The sequence below is a fragment of the Desmodus rotundus genome, chromosome 9 (assembly GCF_022682495.2).
Source record: "Desmodus rotundus isolate HL8 chromosome 9, HLdesRot8A.1, whole genome shotgun sequence".
NCBI classification, from domain to species: Eukaryota; Metazoa; Chordata; class Mammalia; order Chiroptera; family Phyllostomidae; genus Desmodus; species Desmodus rotundus.
The window spans coordinates 79313969-79338182 of record NC_071395.1 but is presented as its reverse complement, the minus strand read 5'-3'; the positions used below and the strand labels follow the sequence as shown (position 1 = coordinate 79338182).

Below are 24214 nucleotides of genomic sequence, written 5' to 3'. Positions count from 1 at the left end.
CTCAGCTAACTGACTCCCTCCCTACTTCCTCCCCTTGCAGAAGGCAGCCATACAGACCAGGGACTAAGCTGACTGAATGCTCAGCTTGTGGCTTCAGCTGGCTTGGCTCAAGGAGACCCCATTTCAGAGTCACGTCACTGGGCATCAACTGGTACAGAAGTAGGCTAGTGAGTGTGCTAGGAGGAAGAGGGCACAGCTGCCATCCTTTGGTGACACTGCTGGTTAACTGTCAGTGACTGCTCAGAAATGGCTGCTACTGGAAAGCAGGAAAAGCAGCTCAGGTCTAGGACGGGTCCATGCTAAATGAGGTAGAACTTAGCGAAAAGGGTAAAGAAAGGAAAAGGTTTGTGCTTTCCAGGACTGGAACAATGCCTTGAACTTAGGAGACAGGCAGACATATTCAAGGCTCTATTTTATCTACTGGATACAGAATAAATGTTCTACCCACAAATGAAATGTCTGAAAGATGATAAATTTGAAGGTCTTTTTATTTATTGAGTTTTAAAGAGAGAGGAAGGGAGGGAGAGAGACATCAATTTATTGTGCCACCCATTTAGACACTCACTTGTGTGTGTCCTGGCCAGGGATCGAACCCACAACCTTGGCGCACCAGGACAACGCTCTAACCAACCGAGCCACCCAACTAGGGCTGAAGAAAGTCTTAAAACAATGAATGTGGTGGTGACAACTGCGGGTAGGAAGAAGAGGGAGGCAGGGAGGTCCAGAAATCCTCCCCACCCACTAGGTAGCACTAGCTGGTGAGGAGGGTCAAAGCCCCAAGACTAGTGTCTGGGTTGTTTTTTATAAGCCACTTAACGGGCTTGAGTCTTCATAAAGTGGAACCATTGTCTGACACTTCTTACACTCTCCTGGACAAGAAGATACAAAACAAGTCTAGAACTGCCGAGAGAGAGTCCCTAAACTCAAGGTACCAGAATTCCATTAGAAGCTGCCCTGGTCAGCCACTATACTAAGGTGTCTGTTTGACTGGTCAGAATCACGTGACACTTCTAGCTCAGTGCCTTACTCTAAGTGGACCGTAGTAAATACTTGGGAAGTGCTATCAGCATAGGTAACTGCTTGGCTGAATAACGGGCTGGGGAATGGGAGCCCAAAGCTGCTGAGTTTTAGTTCAGACAAGAAGTAAAGTTCTACCCCTGGGCTTTCTTCCATGTTAGTGGGCTTTTCTCCTTGAAAACTAAGTTAGAGAGAAGGGTACAGTGACTTGCTGAATAATAGGGTTTCTTTGTTCCAAGTGAATACCAATTGTCAGTTTTTGTCTAGCAGAGGCAGAAGGGAGCTTGGCCTCATTCAAGGGTATGAAACAGGACATTTATACCGATTAGTTCTTCCTGTCCTGCCACCACTGATATTGATAGCAGTGATGAGGGTAGTCAAATGAAGGAATCAGAATCAAAGGGAAGGAACGGTAGGGAGGGGAGGGTGGACACAGGCTATAGTATTTTTGTTAAGGGAGAATCTCAAGGATGAGATGAGGATGTCAGACAAGAGGACACATTCTGAGAATTTAGCACAACCAACCTCATATACCCGACTTAAGCCCAACCCTTATAAAAAGTCACGTGTTCCTCAACAGCTTTTTTTTTTTTTTTTTTTTTTTTTAAGAGAGAGAGAGAGAGAAGAAGGGAGGGAGAAAGAGAGGGAGAGAAACATTGATGTGTGAGAGAAACATGGGCTGGTTGCCTCTCGCATGTGCCCACAAACTGGAGATCTGGCCTGCAACCCAGGCATGTGCCCCAACCAGGAATTGAAACAGGGCTCAACACTCTTCTATCTCATTACCCACACACAGGTACCTTGGAGCCTTTCTTTCTTCTGTGACATCTTCCCTTAAGTGCACAGCTAACACAGGTACCACGGCTTTGTAAGCAACTTATTTAAATACTGAATACCAGGCCTGGCCAAGTACATCAGCTGGTTAGAGCGACAACCACAGTCAGGGCACATGCAAGAAGCAACCAATGAATGGATAAATAAGCAGAACAAACTGATGCTTCTCTTTCTCTCTCTTCAAGATTAAAAAAAAAAAAACTTTACTAAATATCGGGTATCAACGGTATCATTAATTAAGACAAAAGGCATTGAGTGCTGGCCTGTGAACCAAAGAGTCACTGGTTCAATTCCCAGTCAGGGCACATGCCTGGGTTGCAGGCCAGGTCCCCAGTCGGGGGCTCATGAGAGGCAACCACACATTGATGTTCCTCTCCCTCTCTTTCTCCCTCCCTCCCCCCTTCCCCTCTAAAAATAAATAAAATAAAATCTTTAAAAAAAGACATAAGGCAGTATATAGAAGAGGGAATATGTGGTATATAAAAAGAGAGACCCACATTCAAGTACTGGCTTTACTATGTAACTACACAGTTTCAGGCATTCCTCATTTATAAAAAGGAATGACACGTGCTGTTCTGCTTCACGGGATTACTAAGACCCAGTGAATGGGAAAACACTCTGTGGACAGGAACAGTGACTGTTGGTATTATTTAAGGACAGCAGTTTTGCCTGAGTCTGCCCACAGACAGGACAAAGCAGGCTGACAAAGGAAGCCCCAACTGCAGGAACCCTGGACTTGAGTCTGAGAGTACAATGTAGCAGAAAGCACTGTGGTCTGTTCCAGGGACTAGGGGTGAAATCTGCCTGAATCCAGGCTTCCCCACCAGGACCTCCCTGTATATCCTCCTATTCTGAAGGTCAGACAGTATGGGTGACATATGCAGCAGGAACCTCTATCTATAGGTAGAGAGGCACATGCAGTGTGTTTATAATGAAAGCTTTGGAGTCTGACCTGAGTGTGAGTTCTAGGCCAGTCACTGAACTGTAATGTGACGCTGGCAAGTGGCAAACACTCCTATCCTTAAAAGAAAGATAAGAGAGTCTCCCATATGGAATTATTGAGGAATGAATGAAAACATATATAAAAATACTTAATATAGTGCCTGACACATGGTGAGCAATGAACAGATGTAGGCTAATATTTCTGAGTTTATTCAACCATTGCACCAATTCACCATTTCCAGACCCTTCCACTAGGGGGCAGACAGGCATACTAAGAAGCAGCAAAAGATTTTTTGACATTTGTCCCAGGCCCCAAAAGGCTATACAATAAGAGAGGTCAAAGTTGTTATTTAAAAGATGATTTGAGAACCAAGGTCTTTTGGTCATTTCAGCCATTCACTCAGAAGTATTTATTGAGCCACTACTACAGACTTGACCGTGAGCTTAGGAAATAGGAGCAGAGGCCTGGGGTTAATAAGGAAAAAATGTCAAAAATATGTTTCCTGGAGGAATTAGGAGACGATGGGTCAGAGGAAAACAAATTTTCAAGAACAGAGTTCCAAAATGGCTAGGACTGTCAAAGCAAGGGGCATCACAGAATATATAATGTAGAAAAGCTCTAGGAGGGCACCTCCTAACCCTGAATGTGGTCCTCTAACAAGTACAAGACCCACCCCAAACCCAATGTTCTTTAATCCAGCCTGCTCTATTGCAAAGTACACATCTAGGATGGGATGCAGTACATCCTCCTGTACACAGAGAAAAAGGAAGGGGACAAGAGAAAATGTGAAGTTAAAAGGGATCAATCTTGTGAGTCTGTACATATGGCAGCTCGAGCCTGGGGGAAGGTGATTAGACAGACGAATTACAGTGCTAGACCAAGAAGTCACATATCCATCTCCTGACCCTGACCCATTTCTCCTGCCTTGGCTGACTCTTACAATATAAAGCACAGCAATCTATAAACATCTGTATCCCAACCCCACCCCACCAGATACCAAGCTGTGTTTCTAAGGGACTTAGAAGACCCTTCTGAGAATGGGTGTGGAGGTAGAGAAAGGCTGAATTGCAAAGTCACAAAACTGATTTTAAGGTTTTTATAACTGGTAGCCTAGGGTTCTAAGCAGCTCTTTAGTTGCTGGTTCCCAAAGGAGATAGAGCTTATGCTCCATCTCACCTTAACTATAAATGTTTAACAGTAACAGCTGTAAGTCACACGATAAGATTTTTCTTTTTTCTTATACATTTTGGGAGAGGAGAGAAGAAAGCAAGTAAGCTTAAAAAAAGACCAATAGGATTTCTCCTTTGCAAAAGTGTGAATTTAGTTAAGGATAGCAACCCAGGAGTCAAAGAGATTCAAAGACACCATCCCGCAAATGGACAGGTGGGTCTGAAACCAAGAAAAAAAGGGTATCTCAATTCTTAAATATAGACTGGGGCCAGTGGTTGGCAGAGGCTACTTAAGAACTGCTTTCGGGGGAAAAGGAAGTGGAGATCCAATGTCAGCACCTAAGATAAAGCTGCCAATTTGCTTTTCCTCCCAAATGGCTCATCCCTTGACATCACATCTCTGGGTGACGCTGTCAGAGTTAAGGAATCTAGAACACAGGGAGTTGCTCTTTGTCATCTTAGTGGATACTTCCAAATATACCCCCCTTCCATTGTGTCCTTGGAAGCCAGAAACCGTCACAGTGTAGTTAGCAAGTAGATTTGGGTGGCCAGGGAGCACACACAACTTAAGTCACCTAGTCATCACTCATTAAGAGAAAGGCAAGGGGGGAAAGCTGGTACGGCAGGGTTTGCCTGGTGAGTCAGGAAGCTGCAGAAGGAAGACTGTCACCTTCAGCTTTGTCATTACGCAAGCTGGATTCATTGGCCAAATCCCGGAACTAGCCAGGCTCTGAGTCTTACTCTTCCTCAAAGACAGGAAGTCAGAGGCTAGATCATTTTTAATTTCTGAAGATGATCTAACAGAGCAGAGGATGGTAAACTACAGCCAGAGCAGGGGATGGCCAAAATCCAGCTGCTGTTTCTCTAAACTGTTTAATTGAAAACGGTCACACCCATTGTTTACAAATTATCTATTGCTGCCTTTGCCCTACAACAGTAGATCTGAGTAGATGCAACAGAAACCAGGGCCCACAAAGCCTAAAACCCTGCCAAACCCTGTCATGAAGGATTCAGGTAAGATGCCAAAGCACCTTCTCTGTTAAAGGGTAAGCCCAGATGCTTCATTGATTTCCCCTTTTTGCCCTGAAAGGAAAGTCTATTCCAAATTTAAGGCCATTTTAACACTTGAAGATACCGTCCATGGTAATGAGCCAGGAATAGAATCTTTTCCTTGCACATCAGGCAGTGCAAAGGTAGAAGGTAGGGATTTGGGAAAGCATGAAGCATAAAGCCCCAATTCCAGCCAGTTTAAGATGGGAATCCAACAGACAGTTCTCAAAAGCTCAGTCTTGTGGGAAGTACATTAGCAGGAATACGCCTAGAAAGAATGAGAAAGCTAGCTCCTTATCCCTCTGAAGGTGAAAGCTTCTTTACTTGCTGTGAACTGAGGTCACTGGCTCAGAAGGCAGACGGCAAAGCCAAAGAGAACTGTCTGTTGCCATGGTAGAGAGTACTCAGAGAGCTCAAAACAACAGCACAGTGCACAGTTTGTTACAGAGATGCACAGAAGTAATCTAGACTGTACGTTTCCATTTAATTCCTCATGGGGGTTCAAACTGAGAAACTTTTTTGAAGGGTGATATATATATATAGATAGATAGATAGATAAGATAAATCTATATGTATCTCCTATAAAACTCCTATAGCTTTGTTGCTCAACAGCTATCAGCAACAATTAAAATTAAGAAGCTGTGCACTGGAAAATTCTAGTACTTTTTAGAGCATCTCACTGATCAGAGAAGTATCTTATATATTGCAGACAAGTTTTTGCAACTGCTTTCTTCTGTCTGTACGAGTATCTTGAAGGTACCAAAGTCCACGGTCAGTGTACTCCTCTGAAACAGCCCAGATGTAGGGACAAAAAAAGGGAACACGTCCTTCCCTGGGACCCAGATTACTTACATTTCTGAAGTCCAGTGTTCATCTGCGTGTGAGAAAGAAGCTGAAAGGACAGGTCACCTGGCCCTGGTAGACAGGCTAGCATGGCAGACCAGCATCAACACAACGTGAGGCAGTCACTCACACTGTAATGAGAAAAACAAGGTCATGGAACACAAGGCAACTCACTCAAGGAAGAAATCGGGGACATCTGATATGGGCAGCACAGGCCCAAGTTTAGATAAATAAGCAATTTAATTAACAGCGTGTTGGCTGAAAATATATTTGTGTTTTTATCTGCAGTAACAATTTGCTCCCAACTATTATATTACTAAGCGTAAAATGATATTCAGCCAGCACAGGTGAGTGGGTGGGTAAAAAACTGAAAAATACCTATCCACACTATTAAATGAAAAATACAGGTATATCTGTAAGACCTCTTATGCTCACAAGCTCCTTGCCTCTCCCTATCATGGGCTTTAGGAAAGGCCCATGGCCATGGGGCTGCCAGATGAATGGCACACTGGCTCTCCTCTGTGCTCAGCCAACAAAGGAGCAGAAAAGCTAGGACACATTCCAACTGAGGTGAAGGGAAAAAGGATTTCTCCCTGAAAACAGAACAGTGTTCCTGAACAGAGCTGGTCCTCACAGTGTCTGGCTTAGCCTATTTACAAGGCTGGTTTGGGGCCTAGAAGTCAGGCATTTCCAGAGGCAGTATAGTATATGAGTTGCAAAAGCACCCAAAGTTTCAGTTGTGACACTCCAGTAACCTGAACTCACTTGTGAAAGGAAGGAGCAAAGCATCCTAGGAGACAAAATGAACTACTGTTAAAGCAAATTCTGTAAGTTTCTGGGGATTCACCCTTCCTACTGCCTGTCACACAATTAGACCTCCTGGATCCCCCCCCAACCCCAAAATTGTATTGCACCCAAAGGAAATCAAGGGAGCAGTAGGCTGCCAGAAGCCCTCTCTGGGCAAGTGATCCTGCCATTATGTCAAGATGGCATGGCTGCATCAGTGCTGTGTACCAACAAGACAGTGATTGAGGTGGGCTTTTGTAGGGAAGGAAACGGTGTCAACAATGCCAAGCAAGCTCTCTGTATACCGAGCACCAAGCTTTTCCCAAAGAAATATAATGCACTAAAACCCATGAAATTCCTTTCTTATACTGCAAAACCCAGAAATCAAAGTGGTACATTAAGGCTTTAGCTCACAACAAAAGACTGGGGGGAATGTTCAAATGTTAAAGATCACAAAACCTCTTTCTCTTAGAGGGCCCTCTCAGGTATGTGAAACTACCTTGTCATGATGAGTATCAGAGAGCTCCAGCTTGCAAGTCCAGGTAGCTGAAAAGATACTTTGTAAAAGAGGCTGCTCAAACTGATAGCAACTGCAGAAAGAACTGAAGATTGAATGCCTCAATGAGAAAAGAGCCGCCCAAGAGTTCTGGCACAGAATCAGTCTTCTTAGGTCCCTGGTGGGTGGGACAACAGAATGAACACTGTGCCAACTGCAGGACCTCAAGAATAAAAAGTCTTCTGTTGGGGTCAAATGACTGAGGTACTAGTTAGAATCCCATCTCTGTGAATACTGATCTCCATTTAATAACCTCTCCCCAATGGTCCTAATACAGCTGAGGGCAAACTCCAAGGAAAGGAAGGGCATTAACAAATACTGGAGCCTAACATTGTGAAATGGGCTGTATGAGGGGCTTTAGTTGTTTTCTTTTTTTCTTTCTTTAAGATTTTATTTATTTTTTAGACAGAGGGGGAAGGAGGGAGAAAGAGAGGGAGAGAAACATCAATGTGTGGTTGCCTCTCGCATGCCCACAACCAAGAACCTGGCCCACAACCCAGGCATGTGCCCTGACTGGGAATCGAAGTGGTGACCCTTTGGTTCACAGGCCAGTGCTCAATACACTGAGCCACACCAGCCAGGGCTACTGATGTTTTTCTTAATTAGGTCTCTCAAACCTTTCTTGGAAATAGGTAATAATTTCATTTATTGTCTCATCATCTCTAGCCTGGACTACTACAATAACCTTCTAAATGATCTCTCTGTTCTCCTCTTCCCCCCATAACCCAATCTATTCTTCACACAACAGCCAGAGTAATTTATTTTTTTTAATTGGAAATCTTATCATATCAGCTCAAAAATCTCCAATGACTTCCCATGTTACTTAGAATAAAAGACAGGCCAGGCCAGGTACCTCAGTTGGTTAGAGCATCGTCCTGATATGCCAAGGTTATACAGGTTTGATCCCCGGTCAGAATCAACCATTGAGTGCATAACTAAGTGCAACAACAAAGCGATATTTCTCTCTCTCTCTCAAGTGTGTGTGAGATAAAATAAAAAATCTTAATGTGGCCCACAAGACCTCCCATATTCTGTTACTATTACCTCTCTGGCCTCATCTTCTCACCACCCTGCCCCTCTTGCTGACTCTACTTATAGCCACAGTGATTTCCTTGCAGCTCCTGGAAGGACCTGAGCACAGTCCCACCTCCAGGCCTTATACTTCATCTGGATAACTGAGACACTGTGATAGTGGAAGCACAAAGAACACACTTACTCAGCTGTCTGCAGATAACACCCTCTCCCTGTACTTTTTGGAAGGAACCAGTCTACAAGTGATCACCGTAATCTCTAATATACCTATTAAATTTTGATGTCTGCCACCAAGAAGAGATAAATAGAGGTGTGGATCCAAAGAACTGACCATTACATACTGCCCCTTGAGCCACAACTCTGGACTTCAACAGGCCAGAAAAAAATTAAGCCAGCTGAACAGTGGCAAACAGGCATTAAAAGATTACTGGCAGTGAACAAAGAAGCAAAAATAAAAGGTGAATACAGTAAAGATTTCAGAAAGTCAATTTTTAATTTGGGCAGGAGGGAGTGAATGACCAAAAAAGATACCAGAGCTTGGAATCTGGCATGATTAATATATCTACAACAAACAACTCAGCAAGTTCAGAACACTCTTTTTGTTTTTTTAAAGATTTTATTTACTTATTTTTAGAGAGAGCGTAAGGGAAAGAGAAAGAACAGGAGAAAACATCTATCAGTTGCCTCTCACACGCCCCCAACCAGGGAACTGGCCCACAACCCAGGCACATGCCCTGACCAGGAATCAAACCCGCAGGACGACGCCCAATCCACTGAGCCAACACCAGTCAAGGCAAATTTAGAACACTCTTGCGCTCTCAATGGCATCATCTGGGCTGCTAATAATACAGCTAATTTGTGGCCCTTTCTTTAAAAGGTCAGGGATCTACCTATACTAAGGACGTCTTTAAGCCCCTTACCCAGTTTCACTCAAGTCAAGAATCAGAGTCTGCTAGGACAAGGACAACAGGGAATGTGGCATGGTCATGAGGTTGTGACAAAACAGGAAGTAATCAATTTCCTTCCACAACCCATTCCAGAAAGCAGGGATACACAGTATAAAGCACTCCTCCAAAGGCTTGGCAGCTGAGTACAGGCCTTTTATTTAAAAACTTTAAACCACCCACATGTTTTGATAGCCACCTGACTTTTCTTAAACATAAATTCTAATATAATTTTACAGCTGATATTTCCAGAAGCACAATTAGATCCAGAAATGAACACTAGTACTAACTTCTGAAAGGGCCTCAGAATTTAAGTCCTGACTTCTGAACAGAATCAAGTAGTAACCTGGAGCTCAGGCCAAGTGAGCTGCAGACATCAAGAGAAAGGAAAAAAAGATCTCCTTGGCAGGGCCTCTCTGTGAGCTTTCAACCAGCTTTTCTACTGCCAGCTACTGCCTAAGCAGGGGACTACTGTTATCACAGTGAGGATAGAACTAAGGTGTTCAAACTCTCCTGGGACATTCACAAGTGCTAGCATTTCCCAGACTACCTCTAATTAAGGGACAAAAACCCTTGTCCCTACTGGGAAAACTCAAAAGTACTTTCATCTGTGCCTCTCCCAACTTCAGAAGACCGGATAGAGGTTTTAAATTCAAGTTGTGATGTAACACTCTCTTTTCTGGGTGGCATCTGATAAAGAACGAACCATCTCCGCCTTAGGGTAGGTCTGTGGAGTTAAGAACACCTCATTTTTATTTGTGCTGCTTGTTCCTGCTTAAGACCACTGAAGGGGAGGGAAAGGAGGAAGAGGAAGACTACTCCTCATGTTTTCTGGTGGGAAAAGTGGGGGAAAGCAGATAAAGTGCTGGCAAAGGAATTTTTACTTGGGGGTGCAATCACTTTTTCGGCATAGTCTCACCACCCACAATCTAGTGCCTTCCAGTACATTTTTTTTTAATCCTCACCCAAGGACATGCTTATTGTTTTCAGAGATAGGGGAAGGGAGAGAAAGAGAGAGGGAGAGAAACATCGATGGGGGAGAGAGAAACATTGATTGGCTGCCTCTCACAGTGCCCCAACAGGGGTGCAGGGGACACTCAAACCGACAAACTAGGCATGTGCGCTGACCAGGAATTGAACCGGCGACCTCTGTTTATGGGGACAACGCTCCACCAACTGAGCCACAGTACATTTTTTGGGGGGTGCCATTTCCCTCTGCCAAACCTCCACCTTCAAAAAGGACCCCCCAAAAGAACGGTTGATTAACCAATTTCTCATTCATGCTGTGGTTCAACATTTTAAACCTGCCATTAATTAAAAGTCAAACTGAGAACACTACCATCTCTGAGATCCCAGGTAAAGAAAGAAAATGTTATGCCCCTTTTTATCCTTGACTCCACTGAATAAAATACACTCAACAGTGAAAATACTGAGTACATGCATGTTGAATGTACTTGAAGAGAATATGACTAACACTGAGAAACTGTACTAATTAAAAGTGTCATCACTATCCCTGATTAACCCTTCTTATCCATGAGCTACAGGCTTACTAAAATGACTACTTTTTAAAAAATCCTCACTTGAGGGTATGATGATTATTTTTTTTAGAGACAGAGGAAAGGGGGGAAGGGGTAGTAGAGAAAGAGAAAGAGAAACATTGATTGGTTGCTTTTGGAACATGACCCAACTGGGGATCGAACCTACAACCTAGGTGTGTGGCCTGACCTGGAATTGAACCTGAAGCCGTTTGGTGTAGGGACAATGCTCCAACCAAATGAGCCACTGGCCCAGGTCTAAAAAGAATACTTAAAAAAAAAGAAAGAAAGATTTTATTTATTTATTTTTAGAGAAGGGGGAAGGGAGGGAGAAAGAGAGGGAGAGAAACATCAATGTGTGCTTGCCTCTCACGCACCCCTCACTGGGGACCTGGCCTGCAACCCAGGCATGTGCCCTGACTGGGAATCAAACCAGTAACCCTTTGGTTCGCAGGCTGGTGCTCAATCCACTGAGCCACACCAGCCAGGGTTAAAAAGACTTTTAAAAAGACTAAAAAGCCAGGGCTTTTTTGACAATGGAGGCAAAGTTTTATCCTACTGCTCCCTGTTCCTATACTTCTGGGGTCCCAGAAGTTAGGTTAAAACCTAAGAGAAACACTAGAATACTGCTCTGGGGAAAATAAACAGGGACACTGATGGCAAAAATTACATGTTTATCAAATCAGATTCTGCAAAATCAGTCATCTTTATGTTCTGTTACAATGAAGCCATCTATTTGACAGGTAATTCTGTCATCCAGACAACTATGAACTTCCAACTAGAGTGTACTTATCACTATATACCCAGCATGAAAAAAGTCTGGCCATTGCCAAAGGTATCTTTCTTTTCTATCTTTAATCCAATAGTGGGCCTAAAAGTCACTTGCAGTTGTGACTTCACAACTTGAGGCTGGGGGAGAGACAGAGAGAGGGAGGAAGAGGGAGGGGGAGAGGGGAGAGAGAGATTAGATAGAGACAAAGAGAGACAGAGAGAGACAGAGAGATTGATTGAGAGACTGAGGATCATTCTGGACTGACTTTGTTGAAAGCCCAGAACTATCCACGCTGCAAACCACCTCCACCTAGCTGAATATATATATGAAGCTCAAGGGATGTGGAAACATCACTTCTTAACTACCCTTTAGAACCCACAAGTCTTATTCCTATCTTGTTTCCCACCCCCACCAAGTCCCTAAAGGCATTTTCTCTGCCATTGCTTGCTTGCTGTCTTCTTTTAAAAAGATATTTATTTATTTTTAGATACAGGAGAAGGGAGGGACAAAGAATGGGAGAGAAACATCGATGTGAGAGAGAAACTTCAATAGGCTACCTCTTGTATGTGCCCCAACCAGGGACGTGGCCTGCAACTCAAGCAGTTGCCCTGACTGAGAATCAAACTAGTGACCTTTGGCTTTGTGGAACAACACCCAACCAACTGAGCCACACTAGTCAGGGCTGCCAGTGCTTTCTCAAACAAGGATGCTCTTTCCTGGATCCCCTTATTAATTAATTCATCTATGACCCAGTGCTTTCTCTTGAATTTGTTATTCCAGTACCAGGAAAATATTCTCCCTGGACATTCTAGCTTTTCAACTTGAGTGTGAACTTCCTAAGACCAGAACCTGGTCTTTTACTTACCCATCCAAGTTACTGCATCAGGAACAAGATTATTCACATAATAGATATGTAATAAATATTACTGGCTCACAATACTGAAGAACAGTATATACTTTAATCCCAGACTTTGGAATTATCTGAATTTACGCCCTTGAAATACATGGGTAATATAAGCGCCAACAAGTTTGTGCCTGTATGTGCAGGTACCTTCACTCTGAGAGAGAGGACAGATTTAAAAAAGAAAAAAGAAGAAAAAGCCCAGGTACTACTTTTGCTATGTATTGAAAGTATCATTTGGTTTCTGTACTTTAATCCATTGAAGTAGAAATCAGTGTTCCTAAAAATGTGAAAACTCAGGCTGTGTTTGTTGCGGCAGCTAAATCAGAACTTGCAATTTTTCACTATGGTATGTAATAGGCTTGAGTTTCCAAAGTCCTGTCCAGGCTGGATCATTTAAGCTGAACCAAGGTACACTGACCTCTGTATTTAACCACATTTATAAGATTCATAATCGCAGGCAGAGCTGTCAGACTGGGTAGAATTTTACTCATAAGTACTTGAGACTGTGCCCAGCAAGACAATGAGAACAGCGAGAAACGAGAAAAAACTGCTTCCTTGAGATAAAACACAAATAACTGGATTTTTACCTTTTACAATTTCCTGTAAAAACTTGTACTAAATTACAAAGTTTCAAATTATTATTCAGATGAAATGTAATTCAACAAATATGCTAAAATTATGTAGCTATTTTTAATCTGCAAAGTTCTGGGTCCCACCAGTCCATTAAAAGCTGCCAGGTGATGGAAGTACTGATCTCACACCCAGATGGGGAAGCTGAGGCAACAACCCCAAACTATTCGTTTGTTTGATTGTTTTTTTAATTCCAGGGAGAGGAAGGGAGAGAAAGAGAGAGAAACATCGATCAGTTGCCTGCTATACATGCCCCAACTGGGGACCAAACCCAAAATTCGGACATGTGCCCTGACTAGGAATCGAACCTGCAACCTTTCAGTTTATGGGACAACACACTAACCAACTGAGCCACACCGGCCAGGGCCAAACTTTCTTAATAAAGGAAGTCTATAAGAGAGATACTGATAAGTCTCAGGGTGTCTAGAAGGTCCTTGAACAAGTCAAACCACAGACATGTTCTTTCAGATAAAAATGGAAAAGGCAGCCCCCCAGTGTAGCTTCTGTAATTTTATAGATTGTAGCTACAATATGAAAAAAGAATTTTAAGAATTTAGCAGACTGTTAAAAAATACTGGCTTTGGCCCAGCCTGGTATGAATCAGTGGATTGAGTGCCAGTCTGTGAACCAAAGGATCGCTGGTCTGATTCCCAGTCGGGGCACATGCCTGGGTTGCAGGCCTGGTCCCCAGCTGGGGGCACACAAGAAGCAACCACACACTGATGTTTCTCTCCCTTGCTTTCTCCCTCCCTTCCCCTTTCCCTAAAAATGAATTAATAAAATCTTAAAAAAAAAAAATACTGGCTTTGTCAGGCACAATACAAACAAAGGTGGCCCTGGCCACCCACTAGGTAGCTCAGTTCGTTAAGAGGCTCGTCCAGATATGCCAAGGTTGTGGGTTCAATCCCTGGTCAGGGCACACAGAAGAAACCACCAATAAATGCATAAATAAATAAAACAACAAATGGGTGTTTTTCTCTCTCTTCCTCTCTCTCTAAAATCAATGAATAAAAATTAAAAAAATTAAAAAACAAAATTAAAACCCAAATCATCAAGGAAAAACTACTACAGGAACAACTATAAAGGACACATGGGCAAAACCAAGGGGGGGTGGAATCAGGGGACGGAGGTGGGGATGGCTGGGGTTGGGGGGGAGTTGTGGGGGGAAAATGCAGACAACTCCATTTGAACAACAATAAAATTAAAAAGAAAAAGAAAAAAAAATACTGGTTACCCTGATGGGTGTGGCTCAGTTGGTTGAGCATCGTCCCACAAAATGAAAGGTTGTTGGTTTGATTCCCGGTCAGGACACATGTCCAGGTTGCGTGTTCAATCCCCTGTTGGGGCATATATGAGAGGCAACTGATCGATGTTTCTCTCCCTTTCTTTCTCCCTCCCTTTCCCTCTCTCTAAAAATAAATACATAAAATCTTACTTAAAAAAAAAAAAAAAAGACTTTGGCTTTGAATCCCAGCTCTGGTGCTGAATAGCTGTGTGATCTTGGGAAAAACACTGAACTTCATCTATAAAATGTACTTACTTGCCAGAATTGTGAGGATTCAGTGGGTTTACTGTCGCTATACTCAAGTGCTTAGGATACTGGCGCCAGATATGTAGCGAACATTATTTAAATGTTGGCTATCACTTTCCTAATCTATCAAAATCCAAGTCACTTTTTATTTTGCCTACAAAGCCAAACCTCCACCTTATATTTTACAGTCCTTTATACTTTGAAACATGTTTACATATATTATTTCATTTGAAATTTAAGACAATTTTTTAAATTTAGATGGAACAAGTATCATTCTCTTCTTATAGATTAGGAAGCCCAGGCATAGAAACATTAAGTAACTTGTCCAACAGCCTACTGCTAGAATAGTGGACCTCATATTGGATTTTCTGTCCTAACTCCTAGCCTTGTGGCTCATTCCATTAGAAAAGTTTTTTGTTATCATCAGTGTGTGACCAGCATTTTAAAAAAGTGAATTTAAAATAATCACAAAGTACAGTAAGAATGCTTATTGTTTCCTGACTCTATTTCAATTACATAAATTATATGTGTATATTTATTGGGATGTAATCCTTATTGTGGGCATAGACAAAAATGTTTGCAAAACATTGCACTACACCACAGCTGCCTCTCAAGTTAATATTTACTGACATTTACTGAGCACCTATTACATTCTTCTTCTTACACTATTATACACAAAAGCATACCATAGTGGTTTTTTAAAGATCTTATTCATTCATTTTTAGAGAGAGGGGAAGAGAAGGAGAAACAGAGGGAGAGAAACATCAGTGTGTGGTTGCTTCTCAGGCGCCCCATACTGGGGACCTGGCCTGCAACCCAGGCATGTGCCCTGACTGGGAAACGAACTGGCGACCCTTTGGTTTGCAGCCCACACTCCACTGAGCTACACCAGTCAGGGCCCACAGTGGGGTGTTTTTTTTTTAATTAATTAATTTATTTTTTAAATTTTTATTGTTATTCAATTACAGTTGTATGCCTTTTCTCCCCATCCCTCCACCCCACCACAGTGGGGTTTTTTAAGTATAAATATAATTATTGATTTTCCTATGGATTTGGGAAATTACCTGTCCCAGATCAGCACTTTGTACTATAATTCTATCTTTGTTAGCCCAACACTTTGGAATCAGCTCTTACTAAAAATCCTTTTAAGGTAAACTATAAGCTAGCAACTATAACCAAAGTAAGAACAGAGTGGGAAAGTAACTACAGAAAGGCAAAGAAAAGCTTTAAGTTTATGTGGTCAGACCCCCCCTCTCCCCCTGCAAGCCAGGGGAAAGCTGTATAATTCACACTGAGGAAACTATTTCAGAAAATAATACAAGTAATGATCAAACACAGTTATCTTTCATCCTCAAACAATCCTGGCACCAAAAACTCTTGCCCTCCTATCCTCATGCTCTTCTCTGAATGTGATAACCCCGACTTAACTCTGAACTTACTCTCAACTCATACCTTTTCTAAGTCAGTTTCCATTTGGACACTCAAGGGATTTTGGAAGCCGGGCATCATAGAGCCCACCAAGGACGCTGACAGAAAGCATCCCTCTGATCTGTGGGGTGTTTTATTTTGAACTTTATTTATTTATAGAGATAGGGGAAGGGAAGGAGAAAGGGAGAGAAACATCGATTGGTTGCCCCTTGCACACGCCCCAATTAAGAGCAAACCTGCCACTAATGCACATACCCTGACTGGGAATTGAACCTGTGACCTTTGCTTTGCAGCATGACGCCCATCCAACTGAGCCATGTCAGTCAGAGCTGATCTCTAAGGTGTTTTAAATTGGGTATGCGGAGGGAATCATACTTGTTTTTAGTCATGCACCTGCTATACCCACTATGTATTCATTTGGTCTGTTACCTGCCTAGAAGGAGCTCACTGCCAGGTGTATCCAACCTGTGGCCCGCAGGCCACATGCAGCCCAGGATGGCTATGAATGTGACCCAGCACAGCATCGTAAATTTACTTCAAACCTTTTTGCTCATCAGTTTTCATTAGTGTTTGTGTATTTAATGTGTGGCCCAAGACAACTCTTCTTCCAGTGTGGCCCAGATACATCAAAAGGTTGGACACCCCTGCTATGAATGCCTTGAGTTTATGTACCTTGTATTTCTAGGGAAGAGTTTCAAAAAGGCTAGTAAATTCAGTACAGGTAGGCAATGAAGTTAACTGTTTCCTTGCAGTTAACACATTGCCCTTCACTGTATCTTCTAGTCTGCTGCCACCAAGAGTTAGTTTGGCAATAGGCAATGTACTAAGACATGGCATGACTGATACATGAATACATTGTGTTCATATAGGCCCTTCCTTCTCCTCTCCCAGCCTGAGTAGAGGACTACAGGAATCCTGATATATAACAAAGTTTAGTGAGGGCTTCTATAGTCTTAGTGAAAATCAAAAGATTTTACCTTGCTATGTCTCTGAGACTCACTGTAACTCAAGGCTTTATGGCTCACACTCCACAGTCCAAGGAATTATCAGGTTTTTGAAGCTAAAGGGGCTCTTAAAGCAGTAAAGCCACTAAACCTCAACAGGACCCAGGAACTGAAAGCCTATTTAGAAAGAGGAGGACCTCCTCCTTCCATGCACTACAAACCACCACAACTAGCTAAAAAAACTCGGAATATTGGCTCGATCCACAGGAAGAAGAAAGAACAGAGAGACAGTCCCTGCTGGAAGAATACTTTCATAGCTAGAGTAAATACCCACTGAAGTGAGATTCTGAACTTAGCTTTAGGAAGCTTCCTCATTTCAGGAATTGCCTGGAAAACAAAATAAAACCTAACAAAGTAGTCCTTTAAACCTCTCAAGGATTCAAAGTATCACAACTCACTCACAGATCAGCAGAGTGTTTTTGTCCTCTTCTGTGCCCCTGGGAAATTTCATAACCATTTGACATTGTTACTCATCAGTGTGAGTGGTTCTAATTGGTCAAATATGTGCCTAATACCACATTTGAAGTCCCACCCAAACAAAGCAATTTAACTTGAGGTTATTCTAACATTGAGAAAAATCAGGGGAAAAAATTATATGAACACATGTTCAACCCTCCAGATGTCCAAATTATTGCCTTCCTTTTATCTCAAAAGGAATGGCTACCAGTACTCAAATTAACATTTTATGGACAATAGCAGAAAACAAAAATTCACAACTCGTCTTTCCTGGTACATGCCTCATTTGTTCAGTGTATCCATTCACTGTCCTAATTTCTACTCTGTAAACTTTTCTCTCTGGGGCCTCCCTCACCAACTGAGTATCCTTATCAACTTTCACCCAGTTACCTCTGTTAAATCACTTCATTTGGTTAGAAGTAGAAAGCACCCAAATAGAGTGAACAGGGGATCCACAAAGGAACAAGGAGTGGGGGCTGATGTGGGGAGTCAGAACCCAAGCGGTATGAGGAGGGGATGCAGTGACTACTCCCTGTCCAGTAACATGAATCCCAGTAGGGTCCACTCAGATCTTGGTGTCTAAATACTAAATTCCTGCCCTGCCTGGCATGGCTCAATTGGTTGGGCGTCATCCCACAAAGGGTAACTGGTTCAATTCCCAGTCAAGGCACACGCCTGGGTTGCGGTCCTGGCCCCTAGTTGGGGCACATACAGGAGGCAACTGATCAATGTTTCTCTCTCACATCTATGTTTTTCTCCCTACCTTCCCCTGTCTCTAATAAATAAATAAATAAAATATTAAAAACTGAATTTTCCACTAACAGAACAAAGGTTCGTTGTAGAAATGGCTGAGGCAGAGAAACTACCAGATTAGTCTGGTACATCTTATTGTGTAGGAAAGGCAGGAAGTGCACAAAGAATAATGGTGACATGTCAAAGGACAGAGGAGCTACAGTATGCTCAACTGGTAAGGGAAACCTCAGAAAGAGTTTACACAGTAAAAATTAAAGAGAACAGAGAATGAGTACACTGAATGAAGGAGACATGCACCAGGAAGAGAAGAACTGTAAACTTGTTTTCTACCACTGTTCATAAGAGCTACTTCGGGTAGTATCAGCCTATCCTTTGAAATAAAAAGATGGCAAATTCTTTTGGCATCTTTACAGTTAAACATGTAATTTTTTCACCTGATTGACTGGCAAAATATGTGTAATTTGAACATTAAAACAAATGATAATAACAGATTATGTCCTATTCAATAAAACAGAAAATCATGAATCAATACTAACATAAATAAATAAACTGAAGGACTGAAGAGGAACAGGGTGTATACATAGTTCAAAGTAACTCCTCCTGAAATACTAATTAGAGAGAGAAAGAGAGTAAACTTCACATAGAAATGCCTAGCAGACAACACCTTAATCAAATGATCATATACTACCAGTAATGGGACAACTAAAAATCAGCGCATCTTGAAATTATGCAATGAAGAACACAGCATCACTCCTGTGATGTTCTTGCTGCAAATGCATTACCTACATTAAACACAAGGAACCACCAGACAATCCTAAATTGAGGAACTTTCTACCAAACAACCGCTAATAGTGTCAAGGTCACCAAAGTCAAAGAAGGCCTGAAGAACTGTTTCAGACTGAAGGAAAGCAAGAAGACAACGAGTAAATACAGTGTGTGATTCTGAACCGGATCCTTTTCTTTTTCTAAATCCTCACTAGAGGATATGTTTTTATTGATTTTAGAGAGGGAAGAAGGGGTGGTAGGAGAGAGGGAGCAGTGGGAAGAAGAGAGAGGGGAGGAGGAGGGAGGGAGAAAGGGAGAAATATCAATATGAGAAACATTAATCAGTTTTCCATAAGCATTCCGACAGGGGATCAAACCTGTAACCTAGGCATGTGCCCCATTTGGGAATCAAACCCACAGCCTAGGTATGTGCCCAGACCAGGAATCAAACTCACCACCTTTTTGTGCACGGGATAACACTCCAACCAGATGAACCACCCAGCCTGGGCTGAAGTGGATCCTTTTTGCAATAAGGACATTACTGATACAACTGGCAACATCTGGAGGAGGGGGTATCTGAGAATTATATGACAGTGATGCATCAATATTAACTTCCAAATTTTGGTGTTGGACAATGTCCTTGCTTGTAGAAGATAAACACTAAGGTATTCAGGGATGATGAAGCCATCAGGTCAACAACTTATTCTCAAGTGATTCAAGCAAAAAATAATTTGTTGTATCGTACTTGCAACTTTTCTATAAATTTGAGATTCTTTTCAGAATTTTTATTATTTCAGAAATTTTATAATCTCTAGTCAGGGCACCTACAAGAATCAAACAATGAATGTAAATTCAAACAATAAATAAGTGGAACAACAAATCGATGCCCCCTCTCTCCCCCTTCCTCCCTCCCTCCCTCCCTCTCTCTCTCTCTCTCTGAAATCAGTACCTTTTGGAGGGAGGGAAGGTGTGGAAGGGGGGTACTGCAGATCATTAAGAAGAGGTGGAGAGAATGGTCTATCTATTGGTAACCATTTTCACTTTATCTTAATGCAAGTGACTTATCTCTGAATTGTTGAGTACCAACATTGAAGTTCTTGCCACCAAAAACAGGTTTCCTGTATATTTCTGCCTCATCAACTTCCAATTTCTTTTCAACACTTACCTGAATAACATTTTCTCCAGTGCCTATACTTCAAATTCTCTCCCAACCTCCACTCTATTCTGGCAATGCTGTGTGGCATTCATATTTCCGTCTTACCTTAAAGATGGAGAACTTCACCTTCAGAAAGGTTCCCAAAGAAATGTCTATCTTGAAGATGCTATCAGTGACCTTCCCTTCTTCAGGACTAACATTCGCTAATAATGCCATTAAGTTCATGTTTTAAGAGGTCTTTAAAAAGATTTGTTTTCAAGAGAAAGGAAGTGGGGGGCAGACAAACATCAACTTGTTGCTCCACGGATTTATGCATTCACTGGCTGACTCCTTTATGTATCCTGAGCGGGGACTGAACCTAAAACCTTGGTGTACAGGGAGGACACTCTAGTCAACTGAGCTATCCAGCCAGGTCTTAAGAGTTTTTCAAGGCTCTTCCTTCTAAACACACATACTGAACCTAAACAAGGGCCATGCAAACTCCCCTATGCTATAAAGGAAAGCCTAGTTATATATTCTGGAGTGTAACAGAGTTTTCACACTCTTTTCCTCCCACTATATGAAGTTTCAAATAACACCACAAGCTTTATCTCCAGACTTCCTAAAAAGGACGGAGTATAACTAGCTAGCTTCTCCACTTTCACACCAAAAGCAGCTGGCAAGCAGGGTCTTGGTTATTCAACAGCAGAAAGGTTTTCAGTAACAATCAATGAAGAGCTTTGAAGTAGTATAAGGATGATGTTTATCACTTATCCTTTCTTCATCTTTCCTATTTAGTGTGATCACAAAGTTTTGGAGGAGGACCAAGTATATTATGGCCCTCCTCCAAGCAGCCATACATTTTCTTCCCTTACATTAAATAAATACTAACAAAAACAGGCTCTCAAAATGCACTGCCATACATGAATATATCTCAGGAGACTGATCAGTCCGTGGGAAGAAAGCTCTAGCTTAGCTACAAAGGACACTAAGTTGAGCAACCGTATCTGAAATGAAAGCAGCAGCAAGTCACCTGGAGATCTAAGGACACCCCTAGGAGAAATCAACTTCAATCTTTTGCAGATTAAGGAAGTAAGATTTTGCTTACAAGACCATTTACTTTTCAGGGTAACCATCAAACAACACTGAAGGGAATGTCTGAAGGGAAATGGCAAAGGGATTTAGTCATCTTCAGAGGAAGACAAACTATTTGTTTTCTTCCTTTCCCTCTTTCTCCACCTAGCAGGAACTGTTTCTAAATATATTATGTAACTGTTTATTAAAACAACATACTAAAATTCCCACAGAGCTAAAGAAACATGTTCTCAGTGTTATACTAATTTTAAAAGTACCCCAAAACAAACGTTTACTCTTGCACTTTGAAGAGAATTTCAAATGCAAGAAGACTAAACTGCACCTTGCCAATTACCATAGCCTTACAATCAGCACATGTTGCTGTGAATGACATTTAGTTCCATCTCAGTCTATTCTCCTATGATAAGCAGCAGTGAACTCAAGGGTATGATTATGATTTCAGAATATGAAAAGACATTAAGGCAATTCCTAACAGATTCTTTTAAAATATGATCCTACACAGCTCTTCAAAAAAGAATAATGTTTTAATTGTAAGATGAATTTTTATATTTCTTTGACCTCCTGTCTGAAAGAGGTATGGAAAAAGAAACTGCAGGCCCTGGTCAAGTAGCTCAGCTTGACTAGTCAGCTGGTTAGAGCATTGTCCCGATATGCCAAAGTTGTGGGTTTGATCCCCAGTTGGGGTACAAAGATATAAGAATTTTGGTTGATACAAGAATCAACCAAAAAATACACAAATAAGTAGAACATCAAATCAATGTTTCTCTCTTCCCCCTCCAAAATCAATAAGAATAAAAAAAAGAAAAAAAATTAACTGCAGTGTAGGGAGGGAGTAAAATGTGTCATTCTGGGTATTAAAATCCATCAAGTTCATACTTCAGTGTATAACTGTGGCCAAAAAACTGACTTGCAAGTAATTATCACCACTAGCTGCAATAAAAGTTAATTGGACATAATTGAACTAACGCCCTAATTGGAGGGAAGCTGCAACTGGCTAAGAGTACACTCCTCCTGCTCCTTCAATCTGCAAATGAAACTGCTAATGATAATTTGTGGACAAAACAGAAATTGCTCTCATGGTTTCCCCACTGCAAATCACTCAGTAATTCCAGCTAATGCCCAGGATGTTGGGCTAGGAGAAAAATCACTAAGCAATGCTTCCTTTAATAAAGATGAATTTTAACAATAACCAAGCTCATTAAGGCTGTGGGTTGCTGAGAATTGTTAATTTCCCCTGGACACCCTAAGTAAGGCAATGTGGCCTGATCTACATACCCTATACTATGCAATAGATGTGCCTTGTGCCACTAACATGTAGTTGTAAGAAGATATTATGCAAGCCAGGAGCTATGATTACACTATCGTATGAATAATAATTTATTCCCTTCCAAGAGAATCCTGAGTAATCTCATTTTTAGGCAAATGGCACTGCTGATCTGCTTCAATAGCAAGGATTAAATCACTTCTGAGTCAGTTTTGGAGTTAATAGATTCCTGTTGCCTAACTCATTTGCCTTCAATTCTGGACAAGAACTGTGCCCTTTCCCTTGGAATTTAGTATCAGACTCTCTGCTCTTCAACTGTGTCTACAGTCCAAAGAACTAAGACTCCTAAGAGTATTAAAGTCTTAGAAAACCATTTGTCTTGTGGTATTTCTATCAGTAGTGACCTATAAAGGGGGTGGGAAGCAAGTACCCTGCTGAGGTGACAGAAAGCAAAAGAGAAAAAAGAAGGTACAAAGTGCTATCTCTGCTCCTTTTTTCTCAGGTGATTTGGGCTTTTTTTCTGGCAAGGAGATGGACAGAAAATGATTTATTAAAGATTTTATTTATCTTTTTAGAGGGAGAAGGGAGGGAAAGAGAGGGATGGGTGAGAGAAATATTGATTGGTTGCCTCTCGCATGCTCCCAACTGGTCACCTGGCCCACAACCCAGGAATGTGCCCTGACCAGGAACCAAACCAGTGACATTTCGGTTCCCAGGCCGGCACTCAAGCCACTGAGTCACATCAGCATGGGTGAGATGGCTAGAAATCAATGCAATCAGAACCTTTCCTAAAGAGGCAGCTGGACCACCTGCCCATTTGGTACACTTTTCAGTAAAAGTTATTTTGGAAGGTTGCAATTCACTTCTTCTAGTCATTAAAATACAACACTTTCTGATGTGGAATGTGGAAAAGCCTAGGAACAGCTCAGTCAGGATGTATAAACTAGAGCGGGATCTAGAAACCGTAATGCAGACAGTAAAGGAAAACAAGAGTTTAATCTGAAAAAGAGAACTTAGCGGGGACATCATTTATTCATTCACTCATTCACGGAGTGCCTGTGATGCAACGAGCACTGTGGTAGTACTGTGTATTGCAAATACAAGTCTGACAGAAAATCCCGAGTGAGCAATGCTAAGATCACTTTGCAATACATACAAATAGCAACTCATTACGCTCTATACCTGAAACTAATAAGATGTTGTGTCAACTATACCTCAGTTTTTAAAAAAGAAAAGGAAAAAACTGACAAATTGTTGAAAACCCAAATAATAAAACAAATACTTCCAGGGTACAGTGAGAAGGAAGGGAGAACAACATGGGTCACTGAAGGCCAAGCAAGAATTTAACAGATTGAGAGGGATAGGCCACTCTAGGCAGAGAAAACTAGCATAATGAAAGACATGAAGTTGTGAAACTAAATGGCATGTTTGGGGAACCGGAAGTGGTCTGTTGCAGAGAAGTAGGGCACTGGGGCTAAACGTGGAGGAGAGCCCGATGTGCCAAGTTATAAAGAGCCTTTCATTTCATACTAGAGGGAGAGGGCCGCAGATAATAATAAAGCTGGGTTGGAGTCACAGATCAATGTTCTTACCATTAAGTCAGCAAAAAAGTAGCCCTGATATCTTATAGAATAATTGTCATGATTAAATGAGATTATATGTATGAACTGCTTAATGCAGTGCCTACACTCAATGATGGTAGTTATAACGATTACTAGCTAATGTCAGATTTTATCCTGAAGACACAGGAAGAAAGGGACAGGTTTTA

At 41.8% G+C, this 24214-nt stretch overlaps 1 protein-coding gene across 6 annotated transcripts in view; it reads right to left on the bottom strand.

Annotated features, from left to right (window-relative positions):
* The window catches only part of FAM222B (family with sequence similarity 222 member B), a 65945-nt gene that overhangs the window by 5127 nt on the left and 36604 nt on the right, over positions 1-24214 (bottom strand). For 5 of the 6 annotated variants that reach the window (XM_053910907.1, XM_053910910.2, XM_053910909.1 and 2 more), the window contains one exon: positions 5866-5987. In XM_053910907.1, coding sequence (XP_053766882.1) covers positions 5866-5947 — 82 coding nt within the window. In that variant the 5' untranslated portion in view covers positions 5948-5987. Of the gene's footprint in view, positions 1-1229; positions 1545-5865; positions 5988-24214 lie in introns of those variants that run through there. The other variant, XM_053910911.2, reaches the window with a different exon arrangement.